A 27,301-nucleotide genomic window follows, 5' to 3' on the forward strand; every position below is an offset into this window, starting at 1 on the left:
TTTTATGTAACGTATTTCATATCCATCTTAGGACTTCGTATCAACAGTGGCTGCAAGTTGTCTTTGATTACTTGTTGCTCTGCCCACCCCATTTGGGATTACGGGCGTGAGTTTATGTATGTATGTATGTTTATATAACGTGTTCCTGTAGTTATTATATAATGTATTATGCGTAATACTAAGCTTATAAGCTTGTCAGTACTTATGTAGACCTAGGAAAATAGAATTAGATGAATGTATAAGGATAATAATATCCGGCAGGTGTTTGCTGTTAGATATTATATATTAATGTTTATTCTAAAAAAAAGTTAAAAAGAAGCGCCATATTCGATAATTTATGTAAAATTATGGCAAAACGTGCGTCTGGCTTAGACAGGTTTTACTATGCCAATCTTATGTATATTGTCACGTTTGATATGCCTTAATATATTATTAATATATTATTTGTTGGTCCTGGTTATTACTTACTGATCTAAGTACGTAGTCGTTATATGAATCATGTCAATAATAACCCTGACACCAGGGTTGTTGGGGTTGGTAATCCAACTCACAACCAACACGATAGAAGAAGAATATATTAAAATTTTTAGATGTATTATTGACCTTGGGATGTAGGATTTGGAAGATTTAGAAGTGTTATAAAGTATTGTTTGACGCTAAATGCGTAGCAGGTTTACATAATATATTCTATTGCTTCTTCTATCACCATTTTAGTGCATGTTAAACATAATTATTTTCAAGGCCAAAGTGAATAGTCGGTTAGGTAAGCGTGTTTCATTTTCGATCGTTTCGTCATTTTCAATCAGGTGAGAGAGATAGCAGTCAAAATCGAAAATAACCTATCTAAGTTATTCAAATAGTAGTAATATAGTTAAGTATCTTGGAGTCGTGTATAATAACTTGTCTTATAAATGTCATCATACATACTACGATGTAACTTTGTTACCGTACATTGCAAGTCGCAAAATCCGTTCAAGTAAGTAATACCTATTGCACCAAAATAAAAGGAAATATTTACAATACAATACAACAATACAAAAACGCTTTATTGGACATATAAACACAACACTAAATACAATTACAAAAGTGACAAGAGAAGCACAATCGGCGGCCAACAATTATTATTATTTGGGGGCGAATAAAGCGATTTCTTCCAGACAACCATAAGGCGAGGAAATATGTAAAAATTGAAAGATTGCGGTTCCAACTATAAGTACAACTTAACAATACACATGCCCACAAATAAATAAATACATACATACTATGGTCTAATCACGTATTTACTACTGTACATACCCTCGTAAACATAGTGAAAATGTATGTACCCTTTACCACGATACGATAGTAAATTCGTGTTCAGACTGCAGAATGATGGATTACCTACTGTATCTATCTGTATCTGTAATTTACCCCGACGGGTTAGGCAGGGGTGCGTAGTATTTCCACTCCTCGCGAGCTATGTTTAAGACCCTTGTTATAGGAGCGAAGCTGGCACAAATCCTGGAAACCATGTGATACTTATTAATTATCTATGATTTAAACGTGAATTCAAACTTATAAAGTCGAATTCAGTAGTTAAGAGCGCGAGCCGGGATTCGTACCCAGGGCACTAAGACGCAAGTCACGCGTTATCCGAACAGGGCTATAACGGACTGCTCGTATAGTAGTATGTATATCGGTAGGCACTCGTGGATCGGTAGGTTCGTATTATTTTATGATATTTTTATGTTTATGTTTATGGTAAATCGTATTAATGTGTATTTATTGTAATTGTTATAATTTTGTAATACTAAATAATTATATCGAGGGTTGAAAGGCAAATGGGTTTAAGCGACATTTTGTGAACTTTACAGGAGAGCCATTTAAAGTTTTATTTTTTCGAAAAAAATTCATATAAAAAAAACTACTGAATCAAAAGTGTTCAAAATGCTAAAAATTATTTTAAATTAAACGTTGCACAATTCTGTATTTATTTGGTTCGAAAAACACATCAGTTATAGATTTTAGAAGTCGCTTAATACAAAATGCCTCAATTGAACTAAATTACAGTTGAAGGAAAAACGGTTGATATCCACTAGAGCCAAATATTGGCTAAAAGCAAAATGCTTTAAGAGACCTCTCACTTATTAGTTTGACTAAAGCTAAATGAGTTAAACGACTTCTTAAAAAAAGAAGACTAGAGGCAAATCAGCTTAACCTCCATAAAAGGTTATATGACAGGGAAGGAAAATATCTTAAGTGACCATCCGCTACTAATTTCAATTGTATGAAATCCAAATATTAGTAAGATCGGAAATAAAGTCGGTCCTTAAGCCGTTTTTCCTGGGAGAGATTTTAGTCGGGCAAGGCATTTACAGATATTTGTACCTTACAATATTAGGAAAAATCACGGCGGATATAATGAGTAAATCGATTTAATTAAGAAACAGGATCTAGAATATAACCATAAAGATTGTTACACATGCTTAATTCGACTTTTTAAGTATATGGTAAACCGCGTATGATGGCGGATGACAGATGACTGTCACCAACTGAATGCGGGCAATAAAAGAAACAAATAGCTTTGAAAAAGTCTTAATATGCTTATACTCTGTGCTGAGTTTAATCTCACTATCACAACCTGTTTCCGATTTACTGAAAAATTTAAGACCACGTGGCTGGATGCAAGTTCCAAGCACTGGCTCCTACTAGATGGTACGCGGTACTAGGACAGACTGCAGTGATGTACTGATTGCTCTCATATTAAGACGCGGCCAGGGGTGGGTAGATCAGCGACTTGTTTTATCAAAATTTCTGTTACATTTGCGCCTAAAACCTCCACTTCAAGCTGGCCATAAGATACCGTCGAAGTTGACAAACAATAACAGAACTCGATCATGCTTTTAAAGCCGAGATACGTCGGACATCGCAGCAGACACATCTGTCGATGAGATAATATAGATGATAATAATAATAAATAGATGGTGTTCCTTTGCCGAGCATTTTTATAGCTGTGCTCTGCTCTACCGAAGTTATTGGTTGGTAAACCAGACCGCAAAACTAAGATTGGTGCGATGGTTCTAACGTGAAAATCAGCTCGTGGGGAACTACAGGCGGGCTTTTCTGTCACCATATGTCTCAAAAACAAATGCCAGGTGGAATAAGCTTGTGAAATTCAGCTCTATGCTGATTCCTATCAATCCAGTTCCGGTAATTTTCGACAGCTTCAAGACTGTTTTCGGCCACAAACTTTGAAGAGAGTTTCAATCTACAACTAGGAAAAGACCCAACGCCTCACTGATCAGAAAGACTTATTAGCAGCGCTTTGGACACATTTTAACGATGTCTTAAATCCCAATAGTAATCCCAATAGTGACTTGTTTGTTACAACATATCGGTCGAGTTTGTTACAACAAGGTCGGGGGTTTCGCTTAAGATCTAGCGGCACCCCCGACCTTTGAAGAACTTCTTACAGCGCTAAGAAGGATGACGAATACCAACACATCAAAAATACCATCTGAACTGTATAATATGCCAACACATTAATAACTGGTTATACAAACTCATCCTGAAGATATGGGAGTCAGCTGCTGGAATGATTTTAGCCTTCTTCCTCTTTGCGAGTCGATGGCGATCGATATTAAATTTTAGCCTTAACGTTATTCTATCCCGTGATGCAGAAAAGGTACTTCCGGAAACCCAATGATGATTTTGTCCGGACAGAGATATGGGGGTACGGTTTTGTTATTAAACAGATTCAGGCCAAAAGGCTTGAACAACATCGGCCTTTGTTATGTGCTACGTGAGGCTTCACGCGGCTTGTGGATTGCTCTAAAGAAAACAGATTGTCCTGAAAAGTTATGACTTATCCTGATACGACAATATCATGACGACATGATGACGACAGTTTGATTTCAGAACAGAACTTTCAGAACTTTTCAGAGCTATTCGTCGTTACCTACGGCGCGAAACAAGGCTATGTCATAACACATGGAGCCATGGTTCCTAGTCTATTTTCTTTATATATCGCTTCTGTATCACGCATAAGTGGGATACTCTGTGGAATTGTTATTTATAGCTTAATTGAAATTAAGGCTAAAATGAATAAGATCATTTTTGATCTCTCACGTCTCACATCTATGCGTCAGTTAACCAAACTGGCCGAGGAATGGCCGATTCAATTAAGTAATACACCAGAATATTTATAGCTTTGTGCAAAACCCTTTTAAAATAACCATCCAGAGGATGCTCCGGGGATGTAGCTTCTTCCAATGTTGCTTTAAATGGCGCTGAGCTGGAGGAAGTTTCAAAATTAAAATATTTGGGTTCTCAAATATGAAATGACTCCAAAGTCATCGAAGTTGCCAGCCCGGATAACAGGTGCGGTGGCAGCCTTTGGAAAACTTAAAATATTAGTGTACAAAGTCTCAGCGGCGTACTTGATACGTAACACTTTAAATGTCTAAGGTCCATCCTTCGCATAAAGCGGCAAGATGGTTTTCCAATAACAGAAGTATTACGTCGTTCTGGCATATTCGGAATAGAAGCTCTCATCATAAAACATCACCTACGATGGTGCGGTCACGTCATGCGAATGGATGACAGAAAGGTTTTCTATTTCGAGGTGTCTAGAAGGAACTGTAAACAAGGTGAACAATACCTGCGGTACAAAGACGTACTCAAGCGCAACCATGTGGCTTTCAACATGCCAACTGATAGTTGGGATGAGTGTGTCTGAACCTGGAATAGCGCGTGATATAGTCCTCGAAAATCTTAGTCCAAGACGCCAAGTACGGAAAACTCAACGGAAACCTTCCTGCAATTACACGGTAAACTCGGCTGGCCAGCTTGATTGTATGCCATGTTACCAGATCTTCAATTCGAAGTTCGGTTCCGCTAGCCACGTCAAAGTCTACCACAACAACGAGTTGGGATAGACACAAATAGAAGTCACCATCAACGGATACGGCTTGGGTGACATGATGACACGCACACTCCCGGTCTTCCCAATTGTAATTTTTAGCTGTGTGAACCGCCCAACCAGGACCTGCCCATACTTATTTTGATATGTTGAAGTGATGCGGGCACAAGGTTTCATACAAAATTGCGATGACTGAAATGTTAACATTATTTCTTTTTTGTTTTGGAAAAACGTTTTAAGTCCTTTCAAAAGAAAATGATAGTTGTTTTATACGACAAAAAATTTAAAAAAATGTAGCATAAATAGCTGAAGTCAAATTCTATGAATATTTTCGGTAAAGGCAAAACAGTTCAAGTGCCAATTTTACTTTTAAACTGTCGAAGGCAAAACGGTTGAAGCGACAATATTTATAAAATCTGGATTAAAGCAAAAAGATTTAAGCGCCAAATCTATTTTCGTTTCGTCTAAGGACAAATGATTTAACCGACTTATCTATAACAAAACACTGTCAGGGAAAACGCTTTAACAGACTTCAAATCATGAAAATGAAAAGACATAACAGCTTATGTGACCGACTCATATCCCGAAATACGACTGATTTGCCACCCGCCCAGAATTTTGTGCATTTTTTTGTCGGTTAAAACACGGGTTTTTAAAAATGTACCCAAAGTGCTAATTGGTTGAAGCGCCAAAAAGTAGCTTCGATTGATCTGAAACCAAGATCAGTCGACGCGGAAAAAATCGCTGATTCCGAATATATATATAAGTCAGTTTCGCCCAAAATGTCGCTTAAACCCATTTGGCTTTCAACCCTCGATATGTAAGTAAGTTTAAGTAGTATGTATCTATGTACATATATACCGCGATGTCCGTGGCCTCACTCGGCAGGGCCCGCAGAATACCAGCGTCGTGGTTCACGCCGCGACTTATGCTGAGCGAGGTCCTTTTATTCCGGACGCTACCGCAGATGATCGGGCCGTCAGGGCGTTACATTTAGGACACTTACTTTTATTATTATTATTTTTTATGATTTTGGTTTGTTTATTTTTTTTTTAATGTTTTTTGATCTTGGTTTTCTTTTTGTTTGTTTTTTGTGTGTTGATTTCCGTGTGGTTCCTGTCCTGTGTTGAATGTAATGTACCTGTCTGTCTGTGTCTGTGGTGTCCGGAAGTAATAAATATTTATTTCTTTCTATAATTTTTATAACTTACCTAAGTGGCGCAAGACAGCACACCAACCAACCACAACCTGGACATCTGCGGAAGCATCCCCTGCAGATTGGCGAGTGCAATGGTGAAAGCCATCATCAGTAACCCTGTGTAATTTAATTGCATAATTAAGTATATAACGGTAGCAGGAACAGAGTAAGCATACGAATAAAAGCAGATTCGAGTTTTATTTAGTTTTCGTAGGACTTAAGAATACGTTTTTAATTACAATTTTTTTTCACAGATTGTTTTCTCCGGAATAAGAAACGCAGTCTAGTTATGTATCTCGTATCAACAGTGTCTGCAAATTGTCTTTGATTATTTGTGGTTCTGCCCACTCCATTAGGGATATAGGCGGTGTTTAGTACGTAACTACACATACGTATGTATGTAGTGACGTGCTAAACACCCCTATTTCTGTCAGAAGTAAACTGTACATGTTTTTTTATTTTTATTTCTGTATAACGTACAAAAAGGGAATATTTTCCTTAGGGGCAGTTGTCACCGCAAGGAGTTTGCTCTGAGGACGTTGCATGGCAGAGTATTTGTGTCCGCGATTGGTCGCATGCCCCAGTACTATTTGCTGCTCAGAGCGGGCAAGCGTCCAGTTATTCTAATTTTATCTATAATCGATGCCGTCGCATCGCCGACTCACCGGCAAAACACTTGTCCATCCGTCAAACGTGTTAATTGACATGCTAACATAATCGAATTTCGGCAAAAACTCTCGCTTTAAAATGTGCAAATGTGTCTAATAGCCGTCAAGTCTGTTTATTGCTATGACACGTTTAAGTGAGAAGTTTTATTATTAACATTTTACTCCCTATAGGAGCTTCTAAGCTGGACAGGACGCGAATAAAAACATAGAACACTTTCAGGTGCTTGTCACCCTGGGCAAGTCGTTAAATTCGACAGAGGGATTGTGTCCTTTTTAACATGATGGAGAATTATTCTGGGCGGTAGACTGATTTCTGGTCTCCATAAGGTTCATCATATCTATCTTAGTACTGCGTATCAACAGTGGCTGCAAGTTGTCCTTGATTAGTTGGTGGTCTGCTTACCCCATTAGGGATTACGGGCGTGAGTTTATACGAGTATGTACGTTTTACTTCATAGAACAAATGACACTATGGTCTTAACACTTCTTGCAGCTAGCAGGTATATGTCAACAAAGGCAATTTGCATTCACACAGTTCGCTTTCTACATAGAGAATTAGATAAAATTGCAGTGACCACCAATCTATATGATCCCCCCCACATGGACCCGTCCGTGATCATCATCATTATCATATTTGTATTATTCCTATTTATGACCGAACGTTATCAAATAAATTATCCTTATCATTCCATCGTCTATGTTGATAAGTCATCATGTTAGAGATAATATAATCTTTAAGCCGGTTTTTTCTACTTTCAGGTATGAGAAGCAGTTGAACGCAGTATACGGCACGAGAAGAGAAGTCATTCGGTTTTTGGAATCCTGTTTAATCTGAAATTATTTTTAGTATAGATTTATTCCAGGTACTTACCTATATATTTTGACTTAGGAATTAGCATCTTTAAAGTTAGCAGATAAGGGATGTAGCAATCAATAGGTTAACAAGTATTTTTCAAGCACCTAATTACCAATGTCAAAACGAGTCAAGTGAAAGCTGAGAAGGTTTGGAAACCTATTGTTGTACAAATAAAAAAAGTTCAGGTGAGTTTGTAGTCAAAATGAATGAATGTGGCGAAAAGTGGTCGAAAACTTATTGACCAGTAGGAATCTGTAATTGTAATTTTCTGAATGTTCAAGATTTGGCGTTTTCAAACGTAGTGCATTTTTGTTTAATGAAGACAATAAAGGAAAGGGGCGGGAAAAGGCGGACTAGTCCTTTGCATAGGTGTATAACCTTAAACCGACAATTCCTATTTTGACAGACAGAGCTTTTGTTTGCTCTGACCATCACGACTTGTCGAAAGACAATTCTTCTTCTCTCGTATGGGTGCCGCGCGTCACTCTTTGCATTGGTGTTCTGAAGCAAATATTATGACAAACTGTGTAGTAACAAGGTTACCTATTATTACGCCATAGCATTAAGTATTACTTAGATCTCTTAGTTCAGAAATAACACTTGATTATGTATTGAATGTAGTTTTGACTTTTCTATCTTCTATCGCGGTGTAATAGGCATTGAAATAGATACATTATGATTATACCATGATGTCATAGGATTGCGAATAATTTATATTCGACAGCTTTTTGTCCTTAGAATATAAAGTAAGGACTTGTATGTCTCTGTAGTTTAGAAGACATTAGTTTGAATTTATAATAAGTATACTAGCTACGTAGATCGCAATCCTTCAAAATTATTACGCGTACCATTACGTACACTGTAACAATAACAAACCTCTTTAACATATTATCAATTCGGAACTTATAATGGTTGTAATAACTGTAAAAGTTCAAGATGAATGCTTTAAAAATACGCCAGGGCAACAATATTTACGAGCCGTAACCAAACTATGAATTGTATTGGACATTGACGAAAGATAAACAGTAAAACCTCTGCAGCTTTCTAAATCTAAATTCATGTTGGTTACGATTTAGCAAATTTTTGAACTTTCGAATGACAGCGGGAGTCAAAATTGTCAAGTCAGTCATAACATTGCTTTTGATACGTATACATATTTTGTAGACAATATTAAAATTTTCATAGGATTAGTTGATGATGATAACAGACGTACTTTATCAGTCGGTGTAGCCAGAGCCGTCCGGCGCGCTCAGTGTACGTGTAGGTATACGTTGGGCGCGGCACGTGTGAGCTATATGCGTACGCGGCGCGATCGTGTGTGTGCGTGCGGCCCGTATCGGAGCGCGAACGCAGCGGCAGCGCGAGCGGCATGAACCCCGCGCGAGAGGATTCAATAACGTGAACGCGACTCGCTTGTTTCGATGCCGTCAGCGCGTTGTGGAACTCAGTGTGATTGTAAATTGTGCTAATTGGGCATGGCGGTCTCCGTCCACAAAACAGTGGCTTCATCAATTACTGCCCTAGTGCCCGTGTTATACAATACGTCCGAGCTGTGACGGGACTGTGGAACGCTCAGCACGACGCGACGCCTGCAAACTGCACTGGTGTTGGGTGCATAATGCACATTGCCAGTGAATGTGTGAGTGAACTGTTCATAAATAGTCAGTGCAAAAGGGGGCTCAACGCAATGATCTCCGTTGTAAGTATAACACTTATTTAATAGATCACGGCTGGTTTTGTATCACGTTTTGAGGTTATGTTAATTAATGCTAGACCAAAATACAACAGAACGGTGTTTGCATGTTAAATCGATCACAATGAAGGACTATTAAAAACACTTTTAGTCACATGGCCCTTCAACTGATGGTCGATAGCAGTATTTGGCGCATAACCAAAGAATTTGTAACACCACAGACGAAACAAATATTTAGTGTTGTCGGAAAATAACTGATTTTGCTTGTGTCGTTCCATTGTTATTGATCAAGAACATCAAACACTGTGTGTATTGTGTAATATTTATTGTTAATTTATGCAAGTTTACGTTATGTAATTAATTATTTATGTAACGCTTATTGTACTTAACCTAAGGCAACTCACAATCTTTTATACAAATCTACATGTTTAATTATACGCATAATATATTATAGTCGGTAATAATAGATCTTCTGTGGTATTGGCAAGGATATAGGTACCTATTACCTCTAATGGTACTTACTATGTTTGAAGGAAGTAGGTAAGTTCATAGGTGGATAGATCAGTTCACACAGATCACAGATAAATATTCATTCAGCTTAGTTTATTTGAACACAGGAAGTGAAATTACCTAATCTAAACTTACGTCTTAGATAAAGAAAAGAAGAGGTCTCATCAATAACACTTGAGAGTAGAACAATTAGTTGTTGAAATGGCGTTTAAAAATATAATGAAAGAATATTAATTTACTTTTAATAAACTAATATTTTGTATTATTTAGCGTCCTATATCTATAATTTACTGCAAAAATTGGGATTAGCGAAGATTTGAAGAGATGTCACAGATTGTTAGAGTCAAGAGTCCTCTCGGTGTGTTGTTATCTAAATCTCTTGAGTGCACTAATAGTTAGGTACACTTTGCTTATCTTATGTCCCGCATATGTTGAAGGCAATGCTTGTTTGATAATATCTTGGCACAAGGCATTCACGTGGAACTGATTTTAAATAGTTTGAAAGGAAAAAATGTTGATGAGCGTTCTCAGACAGGATTTTTAACAACCATTTTTGATTATTTTTTTCAAATGATTTATTTGCTTTATTTAATCAAATATATAATATTAGTTCAATTTCTGCAGAACTCGTTACTTTTGTGGTGAGTACAAGCTCCAACCAAGCCATTACTTGGTTATATATACTAAACAATCATTAAATTAAGTGAGATTGTGGTTAAATGATAATTATTTAGAAAATGAAGAAGAAGAAGCTTCTATGCTGTTCTGGGAGCAAATAAAAAACATAGAACACGTTCAACTGCTTGTCTTCCCGGGCATGTCGTAACAACCGACAGAGGGATTGCGTCCTCTAACATGATGGACTAATGTTATGGGCGATAGGCTGATCCCTTATCACCATAAGGTTCATCATATCCATCTTAGGACTTCGTATCAACAGTGGCTGCAAGTTGTCTTTGATTACTTGTGGCTCTGCCCACCCCATTTGGGATTACGGGCGTGAGTTTATGTATGTATGTATGTATTTAGAAAAAAAAGAAAAAAAAAATATCCTACTTACTTAATGGCCCCAATTCCTGCAGACACCTTCTAATTTTATTTTAAGTTATACCCGTCATTTTCTTATCCGCCGAAAAGGAAAGGGACGGATGATTGACAGCTCTTAATTTTAGAAAGAATGAGTAAATGAATGAATAACCCAGGCGAATCAAAGAGGTATCTTATTGGTATGCAAAAACTTTGATGTGTGCTGTTAACTTAATTCTGTTGGGTTATTAGCCCATGCAAAATTTTTATAGGGTTATTTTAGATTTGTGCTTAAAATTGTCGTGTATTCCATAAATTTTAAGCCTGTCGATTACCCCTCCCTTTCTTTTTCAACGGATAAGAAAATGACAGGTATAACTTATATTATTGAAATATCTTATTCATTTTTAATTGAATTAAAATAACTATTACGAGTAGAAGTCTGTAGGTAAATCTAATTTGTATAAAATTAAATTATGTGAACTAAATTATTTATGTTATTATAAATAAAGAATAAATACCTATATAAAGTGAGTAGGTAGTTAAGCGTCCAGACTACCTGGAGAATGCGCCACGTTGCACATTCACCAAGATAAGCTCATGAAGCGTCTAGACTGCCTAGAGAATGCGCTACGTTGCATAAGATAAGCCGTGATGAGATCAGACGCTTGGTCCCTTCCCATTAGTTTTTAAAGTAGTCTTAAGCTGAACTTCTTTTAGACAATACGTGTGTCTTATTCTAAATAAATAGTTTTAAATTCAATTAAATTGTCTTTTTAAAAACAGTCCTCTCACCCCGGGTGATTTATCTGGCGCAGCCGGTAGGATATTTGCATTAAGGCTGCACCTGAGGACTAGAAAATCGGTCGTCGGGTCAAAAAGTCGCAGATATCCACGAACCAAATAAATAAGTTAAACACAAGTGAGTGAGCGGACAGAGTGAAAATCGTTTTCACATAATACGAGAGACACATAATTCTACGAAGTTCAGTGCAGCTTTATCGTGGAGGATATGGCAGTAAGCAGCTTGTGAGTGACTAATTCGCATTCCACTTCTTATGCTTATCTATTCCTGTTAGTTGCGGGCTCAATTATTAATAAGTGAACTCTATAGCTCTATATAGTTTGTTTCAGTTAACTTCACTGAGATAAAGAATATCTGATTTTCACATATCGCACTAAAATAGGTGATAAGTGAACTTTTAAGTATTTTATTACTTTTGTTTGTTACATTTATTTTATTTTGTGTGTGTTTCGTTATAAAACTATAAATATGGCTCAAGTAACGTTAGTTCCCAAAGAAATGCTGTGTTTGATACCGAAGTTTAGTGGTCAACCTGAACAGCTTAATTTATTCTTATCTAAAGCTCAATATGTACTAGATAGTTACACGATACAGGGTAACCTTGCTCAGAGCACATACCTTTTCCATTGTATAAGTAGTAGGCTTGTAGATAGAGCAGCTACCCTTATCAGTGAGAGACAAGACATAACGTCCTGGGATGCATTGAAATCTGTGTTACTTCAGCATTTCGGTGACCCACGCTCAGAGGAGTGCATTAGTATTGAACTCGAGAGCATGAAAATAAAGTCGGGGGAGTCCTACAATGAGTTCTGTAACCGCATTCAACATGTTCGCAGCGCCTTATTTGCTAAAGTAAACCGGTTGACCGACGAAGGCGTGAAAGCAGCCAAAATGATCATTTACAATAACAGCGCGCTCAATGTTTTTCTATATAATCTTCCGGAAAACCTAATACGTATTGTTCGCCTAAAAGGTTGCTCCACTCTCGAAAATGCGTTAGGCATCGTAACTGAAGAGGTGAATTTCCAGCACCAATATAACTCTAAACACAAACAGTTAACTTCAACACATAATGTACAACCACAAAATTCTCAAAATGTTCAACCCCAGAATTTTAAATTTAATATTCCACAAAATACACCTGTCTTTCGACCAAGTGCTTTACAACAGTTCCGGATGCCATTACCTGGAAATCCTCAATTTAAATTTGGGATTCCACAGCAGATGGGCTATAAGCCAAACCTGACCCAAAACCAAAATAATTTTAAACCAAACCCTCAATTTAAATTCGGTATTCCCCAACCTCAAGGTTTTAGACCCAACCTCAATCAAAACACACAGGGTTTCAAATTCGGGATTCCCAATCAGTATCGGTTCGGGATTCCACCCCAGCCTCAGGGATACAGACCCCCTGTAAACAACTCCAAACCATTGGACACTGATGTCTCTATGCGAACAGCAACAAGACAGTACATGTTAGATGAACCTGAAGGTAATAATAACCTTTTCTATAACTACGAACTTGCGGAAACTTACTGTCATCCAAATGAAGGAGATTATGAAGCATATTACGATCTGTATGAAGAGCCGACCAGCTCGGAAACAACCAAAAACTACCCCGGATTTTCACGAGCCGGCCGCACCCAACAACCCGAGATAGTAAATCTTAATTGTGATAGCTTATTAAAATTACCACACATCAACTTACCTGAGATAAATGCTCGTTTTATGATAGACACGGGAAGCACTCGATCGTTTATCAGCCCAAGGAAAGTTGACGAGTTCTTCGCCAACTATAAGTTCTTCGAACCCTTCGAGGTTGTAAGCACTCACGCTCGTAGCAGACACGACGAAGTCATCGTCATACCCCTTCTGAAAACTTTTAAGAGCATGTTACAACATAAGTTTTATGTTTATGACGTCGATAATCGCTACGATGGCTTGATCGGTTCCGACCTTCTAAAACAACTAGGCGCCACAATCGATATGCAGAATCAAGTTCTCCGAACGAAAAATGTAGAAATACCAATAATATATAACCCACCATACGAAGTGCAGCTTCAACCACGTACTGAAACACGCGTGACGATTCCTGCGGACCTGAAAGATGGAGAGGCGATTATTAATTTCGTAGATTTCGGTAAAGACGTGCGTATGCCGAGCGCAATAGTGACATACAAGAATGGCAAGCAAAATATCAACGCGGACGCGTTATCCCATATAAGGCTAAATGCTTTAGGTAAAGACGATACTGAATCCATGCAGGTGAATGTAGACGAATCTGAAAGACGATTACATTCTTACTTGGATGATGTGGTTTCTGAAATTGAAAGGTTAAGTAACGCGCAACCAAATCGGAAAGACGAAGTAATATCAATAAGCAGTGGAGAGAAAGAAGAAACAACAAAGCATGAGTTAGAAACTGAGTACCCTATATTATCGCCTTCTGAAAGCACCATTACAATACCAGAAGGAACGATGAGTAACATGTCTCTATCACAAACTGTTCATTCGGCACCAGACATGGACACAAATGGCATACCTATTCTAAACGAAGCCATAGACTCTAAACCTAATCAGATGTTAATTTATACATGGAACAGAAACGAAACGGCTGTAAAGAATATCTCTAGTAACAATCAAAAGATATTAGAAGCACATTTACCAACAAATAGGCCAGATTTGGTCACTCAATTCCTAAAAGAATATGTAAAACCGAAAACTAAGCATTTCATATATTTTGAAAATGAAATTCACCGTAAACAGTTTACACAAGCGGCTATAAAACTTTTTAGAAAAGGGACAGTCAAACTATTTGAATGCACTAAAAGAGTTATACATGTAGAGGACGAAGAAGAGCAACGACAAATTGTTTTAAAATACCACGAGAGTAAGACATGTCATCGAGGAATCAACGAAACTCTCATGAAGCTGAAACGCGTATACTACTGGAACAATATGAACATAACAGTCAGTAGCGTGATAAACGCGTGTGAAATTTGTAAAGCAATGAAGTACGACCGCAAACCATACAAACCTGAATTGCAGTTGACACAGACGCAGACAAAACCTTTCCAAGAATTGTTTATGGATTTGTTCTCAATAGAAGGGAAATACTTCCTGACCATCATTGATGCGTTTAGTAAACTAGGACAGGCTTTCGAAATTCCTAATCGCTCTACACCGGAAGTAGTAAGAGCTCTGATAAAATACTTTTCATTCTACGGTGTCCCTGAGAAGATAAGCGCTGATCCCGGATCAGAGTTCAATAATACATTAATGAAAGAAACGTTAAAATTTTATAAAATAAACTTACACATAGGGACACCTCATAACCCGAATTCTATGGGCATGATCGAAAGATTTCACTCTACCATCCTAGAAATTTATCGCCTTGCGAAATACGAGCAGAAAATTACGGACGCAACTTCGATCATGACATACGCAATAATGGCGTACAATCACACCATACATTCGACAACAGGACTTACACCTTTTGAAGTCGTATTTGGACATACCGACTGTACTAATGCTTTTAACGTCGAGTTTGACAAATATTACACGCAAAAACTGGTAGCCGAACACGCGAGACGAACCAAATATCTGTATAAATATATGACGGAGGAAATGCTAGAAAAAAAGGAAAAGGTTAAAGAAAGACGGGGAGGAGAGACAGGGTTTAATCTAGCAGAAGGAGACACGATATTTATAAAAGGGGTAAACACAAGACGCGGTAAAGATAAGCCCCGGTTTCAAAAAGCAGAAGTGGTTGGAGAGATAAGTAGGAATGTAGTACCTGTCGATGTTAGGAACCGTAATACCAATGTACCTATTAAGGACATTCGTCGTCCTCCACAGGGTCGTGCTCCTGCTGGTGGTCCAGTTGAGCCAGAGCCAGGAGGAGGCCAAGCTACAACGGATTGAACACAATCCCGGGATACTTCCTGTAAAAGAGGGAACTGCTATTATAAGTTACGATAAGTGGATAATAATTAAGAATCTAGATTTAAGTTTAGTATACGATGATATAGAGTTTAATTTCAACCGCTATGCGAACCTCAACAAACACGTCCTAAACCATTTTGGCAAGAATGTTTTTAATTTCGAACTCGCGAATGTCAAAAGTCAAACTGATCACCTAAAACACATAACTTTCACTAAACTCAGACAATTAAATCCATCAAAAAGAATAAAACGTGGACTACTAAACCCTTTAGGGTCACTTATAAAAGTAATAACTGGCAACTTGGACAATGAGGATGCTGTGAAGTATGATAAAATGTTAAATGAACTCAAAACTCGACAAATTTCAGAATTAAAGAAAATGAGTCTGGTCACTGAAATGTTGGGGACATTTACGAATAACAGCAATGTAACAAAAAATAATTTCATCCAATTGGATAGGGAAATTTGGGACATTAGAAAAATACTGAATGAGTCAATGACAAATTTTACAAACAATAGATTAATTCATATTTACAATTTATTTTTACATAACTTCCAAATGTTGTATATCAGATTGGATGAAATAGAAACAGCAATAGCATTTAGCAAAATGGGAACTCTCCACCAGTCAATATTAGACACTGACGAATTTGTAACTGTTTTAGGAAAAATTGAACGTAAAGAGAGCCTTGCATATCCCGTAAATTATGTAAATTTAATTAAAATAGAGCAGTGTGTAGAGATTAAGGCATATATCAAAGAAAATCAGATAGTCTTTATCATCGAAGTTCCCTTGGTCAAAAAGGGAATATACGATTATTATCACGTCTTTCCTCTACCTATTACAAACAACCTAAATCAATCCGTCCTAATTATCCCAAAACAACCTTACCTTATTGCGAATGGTTCGAACACATTCTCACTCACCAAACGCTGCAAAGAGTTGGAGAGAGGCTTCTTTATTTGCTACGAAGAACACATTCCCCCAAGATCCATGGAGGATACCTGTGTGGCGGACTTAATGAAGTTTACTATGAATATTACCACCTGTTATCCTATCCTGGTGGAAGTGAAGACAATTAAAGTAGAGCCCATACAACCTAATCGATGGATTCTCTACTCTAAAGCCAACATCCTTTTGAAGACACGCTGTGGAAGTGAGATGAGCAGAATCTACATCAGAGGTACTTACCTGGCTGTGATCGATGATAACTGCGAACTAAAAATCGATGACGTCACACTGAGGCATCATAGTTCCGAAGCATCTCCAATACTATATCCCAAGTTACCTCTTATAAATTTTCCGGAAATCCCAACTTCAGCAGCAGCATCGCCCTGGAAGCCTATCAACTTGGATGAGGTCGACCTGCGACATCTCCAAGTGTTGTCGTACGCCCTAAAAAAAGCTGACAGTGTTGTGCTAAGTGAAAGTGATAAAAGTGTAAGTGCGGTAAATATAAATAGCATTAGTATAGGAACTCTATTTTTATATATAATCTTAGTTTTAACAATTTTTATCGGTATCTTCATAACTTTAAGAAGACGTCGAAATTCTCAGTCTCAAAAATCATCCCCTGAGAATTTCGAAGTTATGGAGGGAGGAGTTAAGCGTCCAGACTACCTGGAGAATGCGCCACGTTGCACATTCACCAAGATAAGCTCATGAAGCGTCTAGACTGCCTAGAGAATGCGCTACGTTGCATAAGATAAGCCGTGATGAGATCAGACGCTTGGTCCCTTCCCATTAGTTTTTAAAGTAGTCTTAAGCTGAACTTCTTTTAGACAATACGTGTGTCTTATTCTAAATAAATAGTTTTAAATTCAATTAAATTGTCTTTTTAAAAACAGTCCTCTCACCCCGGGTGATTTATCTAGGTAGTTATATAGAATTCTTCTAGAATGGGTCATGTTTATATTACTCTTGTTTGTGTCTAGACTTGCGATTTAAATTGTAATCCGAATATCATAACTGGGGGCTAGTGACGCAATCAGACGCTTATTAACAAGTATCAGATTCTATAATCTATGTTTTTTCACTGTATTATTCAAATATTTTCCGGATTATAAATGACTTATAAAAATAGTTTAAAACGAGTCTTATTGTATACATATTATCATAATATTTCGTATTAAATCGCGGCGAAGGTCACGAGATAGTTTTCATTAACGTAAACCACGGAACTAGGTATATAAGTTTGCTTATCATTTTTATTTGTGATAATGATAACTATAGGGAAAACACAAGTAGATACAGTGTAGTAAAAACAAAGAGTACTTATTCCATTTTCATTGGATGAATAACGAGTAGGTATCATAACGATTATATTACAATGCTAATGGAGTAGATATAGGTACCAACATATGCGTAAGTACAGATACGTATATGTCAATTTAATTGATTTCAGTAATTACATGTCTAATAAAAGCAAACGTGTTGTTGTTTAATATCAGACTCATTGTCACGTTCACTACGTCATCACTTAAAAATATATATAAAGCCCAATGCGTACAGAGGCGATACCGCAAACTTTAATTATCGGGGAACGGGATTTTGTATGAAACTGAGCCGCGGATTTTTGTGTATATGCGTGCGACACTCTATGGTTACGTTCACACTACATTATATTTCCCGTATGATGTATATGATATTTTATCGAATTTAGCAGTGGAAATAAAAACCTTATTAAGTTCATACACAGAAAAAAAATAATGGAATAGTCGCCGTGCGAACATAGCCTAACATTATAAAAAATCCCGGCCCAGGACGCTACTTGTGTGCAGCGAGCTTTGAATAGTAGATTCATATACAATACCGGTGGAATAAAACTTGTAAATAAGTACCTATTAATGTGAAAACAAGGTGCAATTCATAAATATAACCTCTCGTGTCCTGCATAATAATCAATTTCCAAACAATAACACGCGTCCCTTTTGTTCCAAGTAATGTGCCGTAATGTTTTCATTAATTAACCGATAAAAACGATCCAACTACGAATGACTTGCTTGTTTCAATCAAAGTGTGCGAAAATAATGATTCACGCTGAAGCCAAAAACAAATTAGTTGTAGTAAATTTCACGATACGCTTGTTGAAGATGCGGTTCGTAAGCAAATTAACCGCGGCTCCGGTTCATGGGGCAGGACATAGCTCTCGGAATGTCACATCTTGAACTCTTCAATGGCTCCGCTGACCTATGCATCTGATACTGTAAAATAATTTGTGCCAGTAGGCCTAGCACGTGAGCTGTCGACCCGTGACTATAGAAAGGCTCTCTCCACTTGCGACATTAGCTGAACGTCACTGAACTGTTCGGATGTTTAATATTATCACGGGCGTATCGATCGCCAGTCCTCGCCTCCCCCGGCTACGTCATCGTTAACGCTCATACCTCTGAAATGATGACGTCCTCATATCTTACAAGCCATGTATACTCATGCCTCCAAACTATGACGCCTCAACACGGTGACGTCGTCATACGTCACAGTTCTCCACGCATGCGTACAAAGCTTGTCTTGCCAACAATCTCGTGCTAAATTTGGATATCCGCATCATAAACCGTAACAAGCATAACCTGAAATAATTTTGGCTTCCAGGGTGTTTTTTGCGTCAGTATTCGAAGAAAATAGCAAATTGTACCTATAATTATAGCCTCCTTTCTTTCTGACTGTCAAATATATATATCCTACATTCTAATGAAATCTAGAAAAGCTTTGAATTGATACTTATTATGAACGTAGGCTTCTCCAAAGATATGTTATTCTTCTGACTGACGATGATCATTGATTACAACAACTTATAAAACATAATTATGTACTTAATCGTATAAATTAATATTTTATCATCTAATCTTTTAATGTGATTCTCCATAGAGAACTAAGTATGTGGTTTTGCTATGACGTGTCATTTCTTAAGATTTTAATACATTCACACACTTTAGTCCTATTGATGTAGGCTGAGCCACTGCTAGTTAGCCTCATTTACCTATTTGATTTGGCCCCAGAATAAGAATAAACCAGATGTTGTCCGATGTTTTCAATCTTTTATGCGATCATTTTATGATGGATCTTTAAGTTCCGTTGGGTAGATGATGCACTTGCGATTAGTTGTTTTGAGCAGAATCTCTTCATAGAAGGACGGCAAGTCTAGCCTAGCCTGCTCTTTATTTACCGGGATTATACTATCGGTGCTTAACGGTTATCAATTACCATTAGATATTGATAGATTATTGTATTTGTCGTTCTTATACTTCCGCGATTTGGTACTATTCATTTATTAAAGTAGGTGTTTGGAAATTTACTTGTTTGTTTCGATCCTAATTATTAATTTTGAATAGGTAAGTAAATAATATTCAGAATTTATTGAAGGTCTTTTGATAATCGCACGTAGACGATAAAGAAGCGATGCGAACTTCATGTCTTGTAAAGTAATGAACGCATTTTATATTCTGAACGCCGCCCGTACGTGAAACCTAACTAAACAGGTTTTAGAAGATCAAGCAAACAAAATTAGGAACTCTTATGAGTGCCCAGTTCATGTAGTTTCGTAAAGTGTAGTGTAGTGTGACACAGATTATCCAGAAATTCTAGTTTTCGTCGAGTCGAGACATCTCCCGATATGAAATCTAAACTTGTGAGTTGTGATATGAACTCGCGCTGCCCCCTGCTTCCCGGCGAACATCGCTCTACATAGCAATTCGCCTTCATGCTGCCAGATGGCGTTACTACCCTCACCCCATTCAACATGGCGACCCCAGAAGTCGACGGCATGGCCAATACGCCACCAATTGTGATTTATTAAAATAATTTCATTTAAAACTCTTTTTGTGCCAGGCCTAGCGACACAACAATACAATGACGAGTTCCGTAACAAGACAGGTACGCGACACATTTATACGTTGTTATCAATATAACCAATTTTCACTTACTCGTGTCAAAGTATTGATTAGAGATAGGTCAAAACATGCAGTGATATCCGAGCCCCTGTTTTAGGTTATTGATCAAATATCACATTCATATTTAGACAGTGTTGAGCATTTCTAACTGGGGTGACCGTTTAAAGACGTGTTAGTTAGTGATTACGCAATAGTGAGTTGCGAAATTGGTGCATTAAGTTGGTGCATTGCCGTTGCCTAGCAACGTCCACTGTGCTGTTTTTAGTGTGTTAATATTTTGATAGGTACTGAATTGAATATTTATGTTCTAACTGGTTCTTCAAATGTCTTATATTAATGTTGTTATTATCACTAGTTTACAAGTTATTTTTCCCGAAGTTGACCTATTTCCTTCATTCTGTACTCGTTGCATATAATTTGACGAAATGTAACTTATTTTTAACGTAGCTACTTAAATGAGATCGTGTGCTTCAGTCATTTGATTTGACATCGAAAAAAACCTCCAGTCTTAGAGGATCAAATATGCATATATTGCTATAATTATATCTATTTTTTTTCAGGTGATGTCAATTCTTCCGCCGGATTACGGTCTGCTATAAAGGTATCAAAAGTTGCATTATTATCAGTTAGATATGGATCCTATACTAGAAAATGAGGGCGCTGCAGCTGACTCACCGGCTAAATATGGGAAGGCGAAACATAAACATAAGAAAAAGAAGAATCAAACCGATAAACAACAAGAAGCCCCGTTGGTTGTGGGTGAAAAGAAGAGATTTGTGGTTACTAAATTATCCGCGTCTGATGAAAAAGATGTTCCTTCTGATAGTGTAGCTCAAAGCAATATCCATACAGTCCATTTCGGAACGCGAGGAGTGGAATCCCAGAGACCGCATGTTAGATCAATTTTTAAAGAAAAGCCTCCCGATGCTGCTCGTGCATCAAGTGCTGATAGAGAGCCTACGTCTACGAAAGAGTATGAAACCTTCCACGGTACGTCATCGTCTAGTCCTAGAAGTTCTATTTTTGATATATTCCGATTAAGACGTAAGAGTGATGCAAAAAAGCATCAAACGTTTATGCAAAACGTAAAAGCTGCACTTGGAGCTACACCAAAATCCGCAGAAGCCCCAGAAGCTCCGAAAGTGGAACAGACTGCTGAAACTCCCAAAGATTCGCACAAGAAATATTATCATACAGTAACAGGAGCCTCTTCTCGTAAATCTAGTCCCATGACGCGAGTGATGGATCTTTTTAAAAGTAAACCCCAACAAGATACTAATCAAGCTACAACACATCCAGTGAAAAAGAAAGACGTAACATCTCGGCGAAAATCTATAGAAACCACATCGCCTACTTATCATAAAAATTCATATGCATCTTTTGATCCTATGCAAGCGAAACAATTGTTTAGAGAAGCTCGCGGCTTACCGAAATATGACCCTTATTTATCAATTGTTCAGATATCTATAGGAGGACGAGATAAGACGAGACTCTTGTTAAACTTTTTCAAATATCACAAATGCTATGAAATCCTACCCAAATCTGCTAAAGTCATAATATTTGACACTCAATTCTTAGTCAGAAAGACGTTTCCTACATTAATTTCACATGGTATTAGATCTGCGCCATTGTGGGATGCTCATAAAAAATTACTCGTAGGTATGATAACAGTGACAGATTTTATAAGAATTCTCCTTCATTACGATACAGAAAATTTGTCAATTGAAGATTTAGAAAGGCACACACTTCAAAGTTGGAAAAGAATATTGCGACCATCTCGCAAGCCTCTGTGTAGCGTGGGACCGGATCAGTCTTTGCATGAGGCTATAAACTTACTTAACAAAAATCGTGTCCATCGTCTCCTGATGATCGATCCGTTTAACGGTGACGTTTTGTATATTTTATCCCATAAGAGGATTTTGAGATTTTTGTTTGTTTACCTTAATGAATTTCCTGAGTTAACGTTTTTCCATAAAACTTTAACTGATTTGAAGATTGGAACGTATGACGACATCGTGTCGGTTACGGACAATACTAGTATTAGAACAGCGTTTCAACTGTTGTTAGATAAAGATATTTCGGCTGTACCAGTTTTAGACGAAAATGGCACGCTCATAGATGTATATGCTAAATATGAAGTATTGAATCTAGTAAGTGAAAAATTGTATTCGAATTTGTCATTCACCATAAGTGAAGTAAGAAATAAAAAGAAAGACTGGGAAGAAAAATTACAGAAATGTCATTCAAGTATTACTTTATACGAGGCCTTGGAAGTAATAGTTAGAACTGAGAGTCATCGATTATTGTTAGTGAATAAGGATGATAAGCTTGTAGGCATCGTATCGTTGTCAGATATATTAGTATATTTAAATAGGATAATTCCGTCTGAGAAAAAAGTATCGTCACTACAAGAACTATTTAAGCCACTCGAGGTAAACAAATTACCAGAGTCGTCGAGAGAAATTGAAAACGAAGTCATATCCATTGAAGTACCTAACATAGCAGGTGTGGTGTCTAAATCTGACGAAACTACTAGCAATAATAATAACGATAATAAAAATGAAGATAGTAAGGCGGAAGTGGAAGAAAATGAAGAGGAAAAGGAAGAAGTTGAAGAGTCAGACGTAACAGAAAAAGAAAGTAAAATTGGCGAATCAAGTAACGAGCAAGATCCACTCCCTCCTACAAACGAAGAAACGAACAATAAGGTAGATAAATTATGTGAATAAGTAGATTATTTATTATTCCAAAGAATATGTGATAGGTGGAATCGCCGAATCAATGTATTATAATCTCAATGAACGCTTTGTGCTTGTATTGATATCGTAATTTAACTTTGTATTCATAAATAGTTGCATCAAATACCACGTGATTGCCTTATTCATTATTTAATTCATTATAAAACATGCTGAAACTCAATAAAATATTTTAGCAGTATTGTTGTTCTTGATTCAAGCCCTCTGATTGTAAGATGGTCAGTAGTAAATTAAAAATTCAGGCGAGTAAGTACTTCAAGTTGATTATGTGCATCGAAGATATTATAAGTCCGGTAAGTGAGTAGTTTTATTTTTGTGTCGTATAAGGATCGAACATGACGGTAGTGGCGGGATTGAACGGATGGCGGGCGCATTACGATTTGCCACAGAAACCTGTTGATCCAATCCACAAGGACACTCGGGTTGTCTTGAGAGAACATAAATTTTATTTTTATTCTGCAAAATTAACATATATGAAGCTGTTACTAGAGCAATCCCATGCTAATAGTTCGAATATTCATATATTTTTTTGCGAAGCTAACACGGACATTAGTTTTGTATAAAATGTAAGTGGGCGTTTGTTGACAGATATTAAATGTTGCATAAAAGCTATAAATTAACAATAGTGGTCTACCTAATAATAGTAGGTGCACAAAATTCGTAAATACGAGTTATTAAGATAGGCAAACAGAATATGCAATTACTTTATATCCTTATCCTTAGAGAATTTTAGCAACTGAATGCATAAAAATGTAATCTTTTAAATCTGCTTTAGACAAAAAAGCAATTTGTGTTTTAAAAATAAACTACGAGTAATTAGGTAAGTATGTATGAAACTGCGTAGAGCTAAGGCGTAGAGGTAATAATATCAGTGAATGCAGTGGAGCTGAGTGCAGCGAGGGAGACGAAGCAACGACCGGTTATAGGAGACCGTGCGTACCCGGAACCAACGACGCCTCAAGGTTGCTGTATCTTTTACTGCACTACGAAATTACTCCACAACCAACCGATATCCCCCATAATTGCATATTACAACAAACACTTTCAATCAGCGCTATACGCTTAATTATCTAACATACTTAAACAATTAATATAAGATACTATCGCCAAAAATATCAGTAAGTAGGTAATGTAACGTGATAGTAATAGACTAATCGAATTAGCATACGAAAATGAGGCAGCGGCGGCCCACTCGTGTGAAACCGGTAAGCCACTTGGCACTGTAAGTAAATATGGAAGGTTGTCGCGATTGTGAGACGATCTGCCTACACGCTCGCTCACAATGACGGGACGGTTTTCCGCCTGTATGAATCGTTACAGTTAAAAGTTACCTAACATTTTTCAAGCAATAACAAGATGTTATATAAACTCAACCACAGAACCTGGGGTTGATGGTGATGGTGTAAAATAAAGGACCATTGCTGCGAGGCTAGTAGATAAGTATAAGTAAGTAGCGAGCAGTCGTATCTTGTAAGTAGCGACAAACCATTGAGAGATGGTGATTTGACTTATCTAGACACAACATACATCGGTGTAAGTATCAGAAAATTTGGCGTAGCAAGCTGGTGAACCAGCGGCAGTAGTGGGTTATATTACATGACCAACTTTCGTTGCCCCATGATCTGTTTGCAATTTTGTATCTCTAGGAAGACCATGTTTTAAGTTCGAAATCTATTCTATGTAGTTTTGTTTTGGAAATTTTAAGTTTTAAATGTATACTTAAGTAAGTATATTGAAAAAAAAAGCATAACGCCTGCAACTGCTCCGCAAGGAGTAGGCGAGGTGTAGACATGTGTTATAAAAGGTATCACCTAAGTAAAGGTATCGATAGAATTGTTTGACAAATCTATTAAGTAACATTATCATCTATTTCAAGATATTTAAGATAATTATAGACAATTGTTGGAATGATCAATCGGTATATGAATTTATAATTATTCAACATAAGTCTTATAATGCCAGATTGTTTATCTTCATTACTTATTGGTCATTTTTAATTTTGTATTGAAATTACATTATAAAAAAATAATTTTAGTCCATAAGACCTTGATGCGATTCGATGACCATTCAATGAAAAGTATTTGTAAAAAATCTGTAGGTAGCACACGTGATGTTATTGACGAATGTGATTTTACAAATATATTCAATTAGTAGAGCTTGGATACAGACTAAGTTTGAATCTCGGGATATCTTGACTAATAAATAAAAGGTAAGTATTAACATATTTAATCGATCAAGCAGAGGTCGGCCTGCGGACAGCGGACGACGCGAGCTTACGACTCCAGATTAGGCGACGGATCATTATGTTGCAAAATGTTTTTCAAGGATGACCATTTTTTAACAATTTTGACTTTATTATCTTGTTATATTGCACTGGCTTTATTTTTAATGCATAATTTTGATGTTAACTATTTATGTACGATGCTTGTTTTTAATAAATTAGTACGGTCATGAGCATTAATATGTATACACTTTGGTACCATGTCACATTAACTTTTTTGACAAATTGAACTGTAAGTCTCACTAAATGTCAACTATTTTAGTGCGACAGAGTCCTAAAGTGGATACATTATATTGCTCATGACTGTACATTAGACACCATTTTATAATATTACTTATCTATCTTGGTGTCTTTGGGAACTTTATGAACAAGCAGTCCATGCGGGTAGTCATTTATAATAATTATTATTTGTAGTTTTTTTTTATTTCGGGGAAATATTTAAGTAAGACATTTTTCTTTTTCGTAGTCATCACTAATTTAAGAGCTACGCTCTTGTCGGTGTAGCATTCACTATGCTACTTTTTAGGAAAAAATAGGGCAGGGGTTTTCCTCTTGCCTTCCGCTATGTAGTAGTATTATTCCTTCTTTTATGCTTCCGCGCCGTTATTTCGTAGTTGGTAAGTGGAATTCCGTGGTCTGTGCCAAGCTCAATTGGAAATAGGCGTGATCTTATGTATGTATATACTTAAAGGTTTTGGTGTACCAGGTGCGCCTGCTGAGATGTGAGTCGTAAAATATAATAGTTCTCTCATTTTGGAGATTGTGTCATCATAATATTGTATTTCATAAGTGTTGCGTCTTCGGCGGTAAGCATTAAGTATTTGCTAATCATGCAATATAATTATTATCTAATATAATACTCGTATATAATAAAAACGCGAATATTTTATAATGTGAACAAACAAAGCTTTACTCCTGAACTTTTATTCTATCGTTTCTAGTAGATTACTCATATTATATGAAAATTTTCCAAAATATTACTACTGAAAGAATGATATTTATCCCCATTACACGAGCTACCGTCTACTTTTTTTACGTTTTTTATTATTTTTTTATCGTATTTTTTTTGTAATCTAAACTGTACCTGATGATAATGATGAGAAGATAGCTTCTAAGTTCTAAGCTTCGTGCTAAAAATTACTAGTAAATGATGTTGGTTTCTTTACTACAAGTTCATTTGACTTGTAGTGTTTGTACAGAAACAATGCTTACCCGGACCATTCATCATTTAACAAGTGATTGTTTTGCACAAGTAGGTATTAATGTTAATGGCCGTGTCAGTAAAGATGCTCAACTAATACCATTTGAAAGTAAACTCAAACGCACATTATGGCAAGACGGACGACATGTTAAAAAATGTTTCACAATATTTCGCCGAGTGAGAGCCATGAGATTTTACAAGTCATTGAAGACACAATTTGTTTGCGTTGCCAAAGAGAATGGATTGATTACATTTTAAGTTCCACGATTATGTTGCCTGCTCAGAGCGCCCCGGGCTAGCCTCCTCTCCTTATTAATGCTCGTCATTATTTTAGACATCACACTTTTCTTAACAAACTTAACGTGCAACGTTATCCGATAAGCGAGTTGCCTCATAATGCAATATTGATTATGTTTTGTTGACCAATGCTAATGATGTGTTACGCAAAACACTTGCAAATTTTTGTAGCTATTAAAGTTTCATTATAAAGTTTATTTCAAGATTGCAATATTAGATTTATTATTTTTGATTTAAGCAGTTTGTAAAAAATATGTGGCTGTCACTAAGCAAGT

The 27,301-nt window shown here is 36.9% G+C and overlaps 2 protein-coding genes across 4 annotated transcripts; one reads left to right on the plus strand and one right to left on the minus strand.

Moving 5' to 3' along the window:
- Positions 1-1,114: 1,114 nt before the first annotated feature.
- Positions 1,115-9,131, minus strand: LOC126368859 (uncharacterized). The gene is made up of 3 exons (XM_050013055.1): positions 8,836-9,131; positions 6,112-6,215; positions 1,115-1,500 (listed from the first exon to the last, which is right to left on the minus strand). Exons 1-3 carry the CDS (start codon positions 9,129-9,131, stop codon positions 1,475-1,477), a joined length of 426 nt encoding a protein of 141 aa, XP_049869012.1. The 3' UTR covers positions 1,115-1,474.
- On the plus strand, positions 9,026-23,428 carry LOC126368848 (5'-AMP-activated protein kinase subunit gamma-2-like). 3 transcript variants are annotated; one of them, XM_050013025.1, is made up of 2 exons: positions 9,026-9,321; positions 21,052-23,428. In XM_050013025.1, exon 2 carries the CDS (start codon positions 21,124-21,126, stop codon positions 23,218-23,220), a length of 2,097 nt encoding a protein of 698 aa, XP_049868982.1. In that variant the 5' UTR covers positions 9,026-9,321; positions 21,052-21,123; the 3' UTR covers positions 23,221-23,428. The 3 variants fall into 3 exon arrangements, with proteins under 3 accessions (XP_049868982.1, XP_049868991.1, XP_049868999.1); XM_050013034.1 differs by lacking the exon at positions 9,026-9,321 and adding an exon at positions 9,484-9,620; XM_050013042.1 differs by lacking the exon at positions 9,026-9,321 and adding an exon at positions 20,334-20,474.
- The last annotated feature ends 3,873 nt before the right edge of the window (positions 23,429-27,301 follow it).

The sequence above is a fragment of the Pectinophora gossypiella genome, chromosome 1 (assembly GCF_024362695.1).
Source record: "Pectinophora gossypiella chromosome 1, ilPecGoss1.1, whole genome shotgun sequence".
NCBI lineage: Eukaryota > Metazoa > Arthropoda > Insecta > Lepidoptera > Gelechiidae > Pectinophora > Pectinophora gossypiella.

Excerpts from the sequence above, each read along its gene's own strand:
- LOC126368859 (XM_050013055.1), bottom strand. The coding sequence starts at position 9,131 with ATGAAGCCACTGTTTTGTGGACGGAGACCGCCATGCCCAATTAGCACA. Across the intron at positions 6,216-8,835 it reads TGGCTACACCGACTGATAAA|GGTTACTGATGATGGCTTTC; the intron begins GTACGTCTGTTA and ends TAAATTACACAG. Across the intron at positions 1,501-6,111 it reads TGCTGTCTTGCGCCACTTAG|GATTTGTGCCAGCTTCGCTC; the intron begins GTAAGTTATAAA and ends CATGGTTTCCAG.
- LOC126368848 (XM_050013025.1), top strand. The coding sequence starts at position 21,124 with ATGGATCCTATACTAGAAAATGAGGGCGCTGCAGCTGACTCACCGGCT.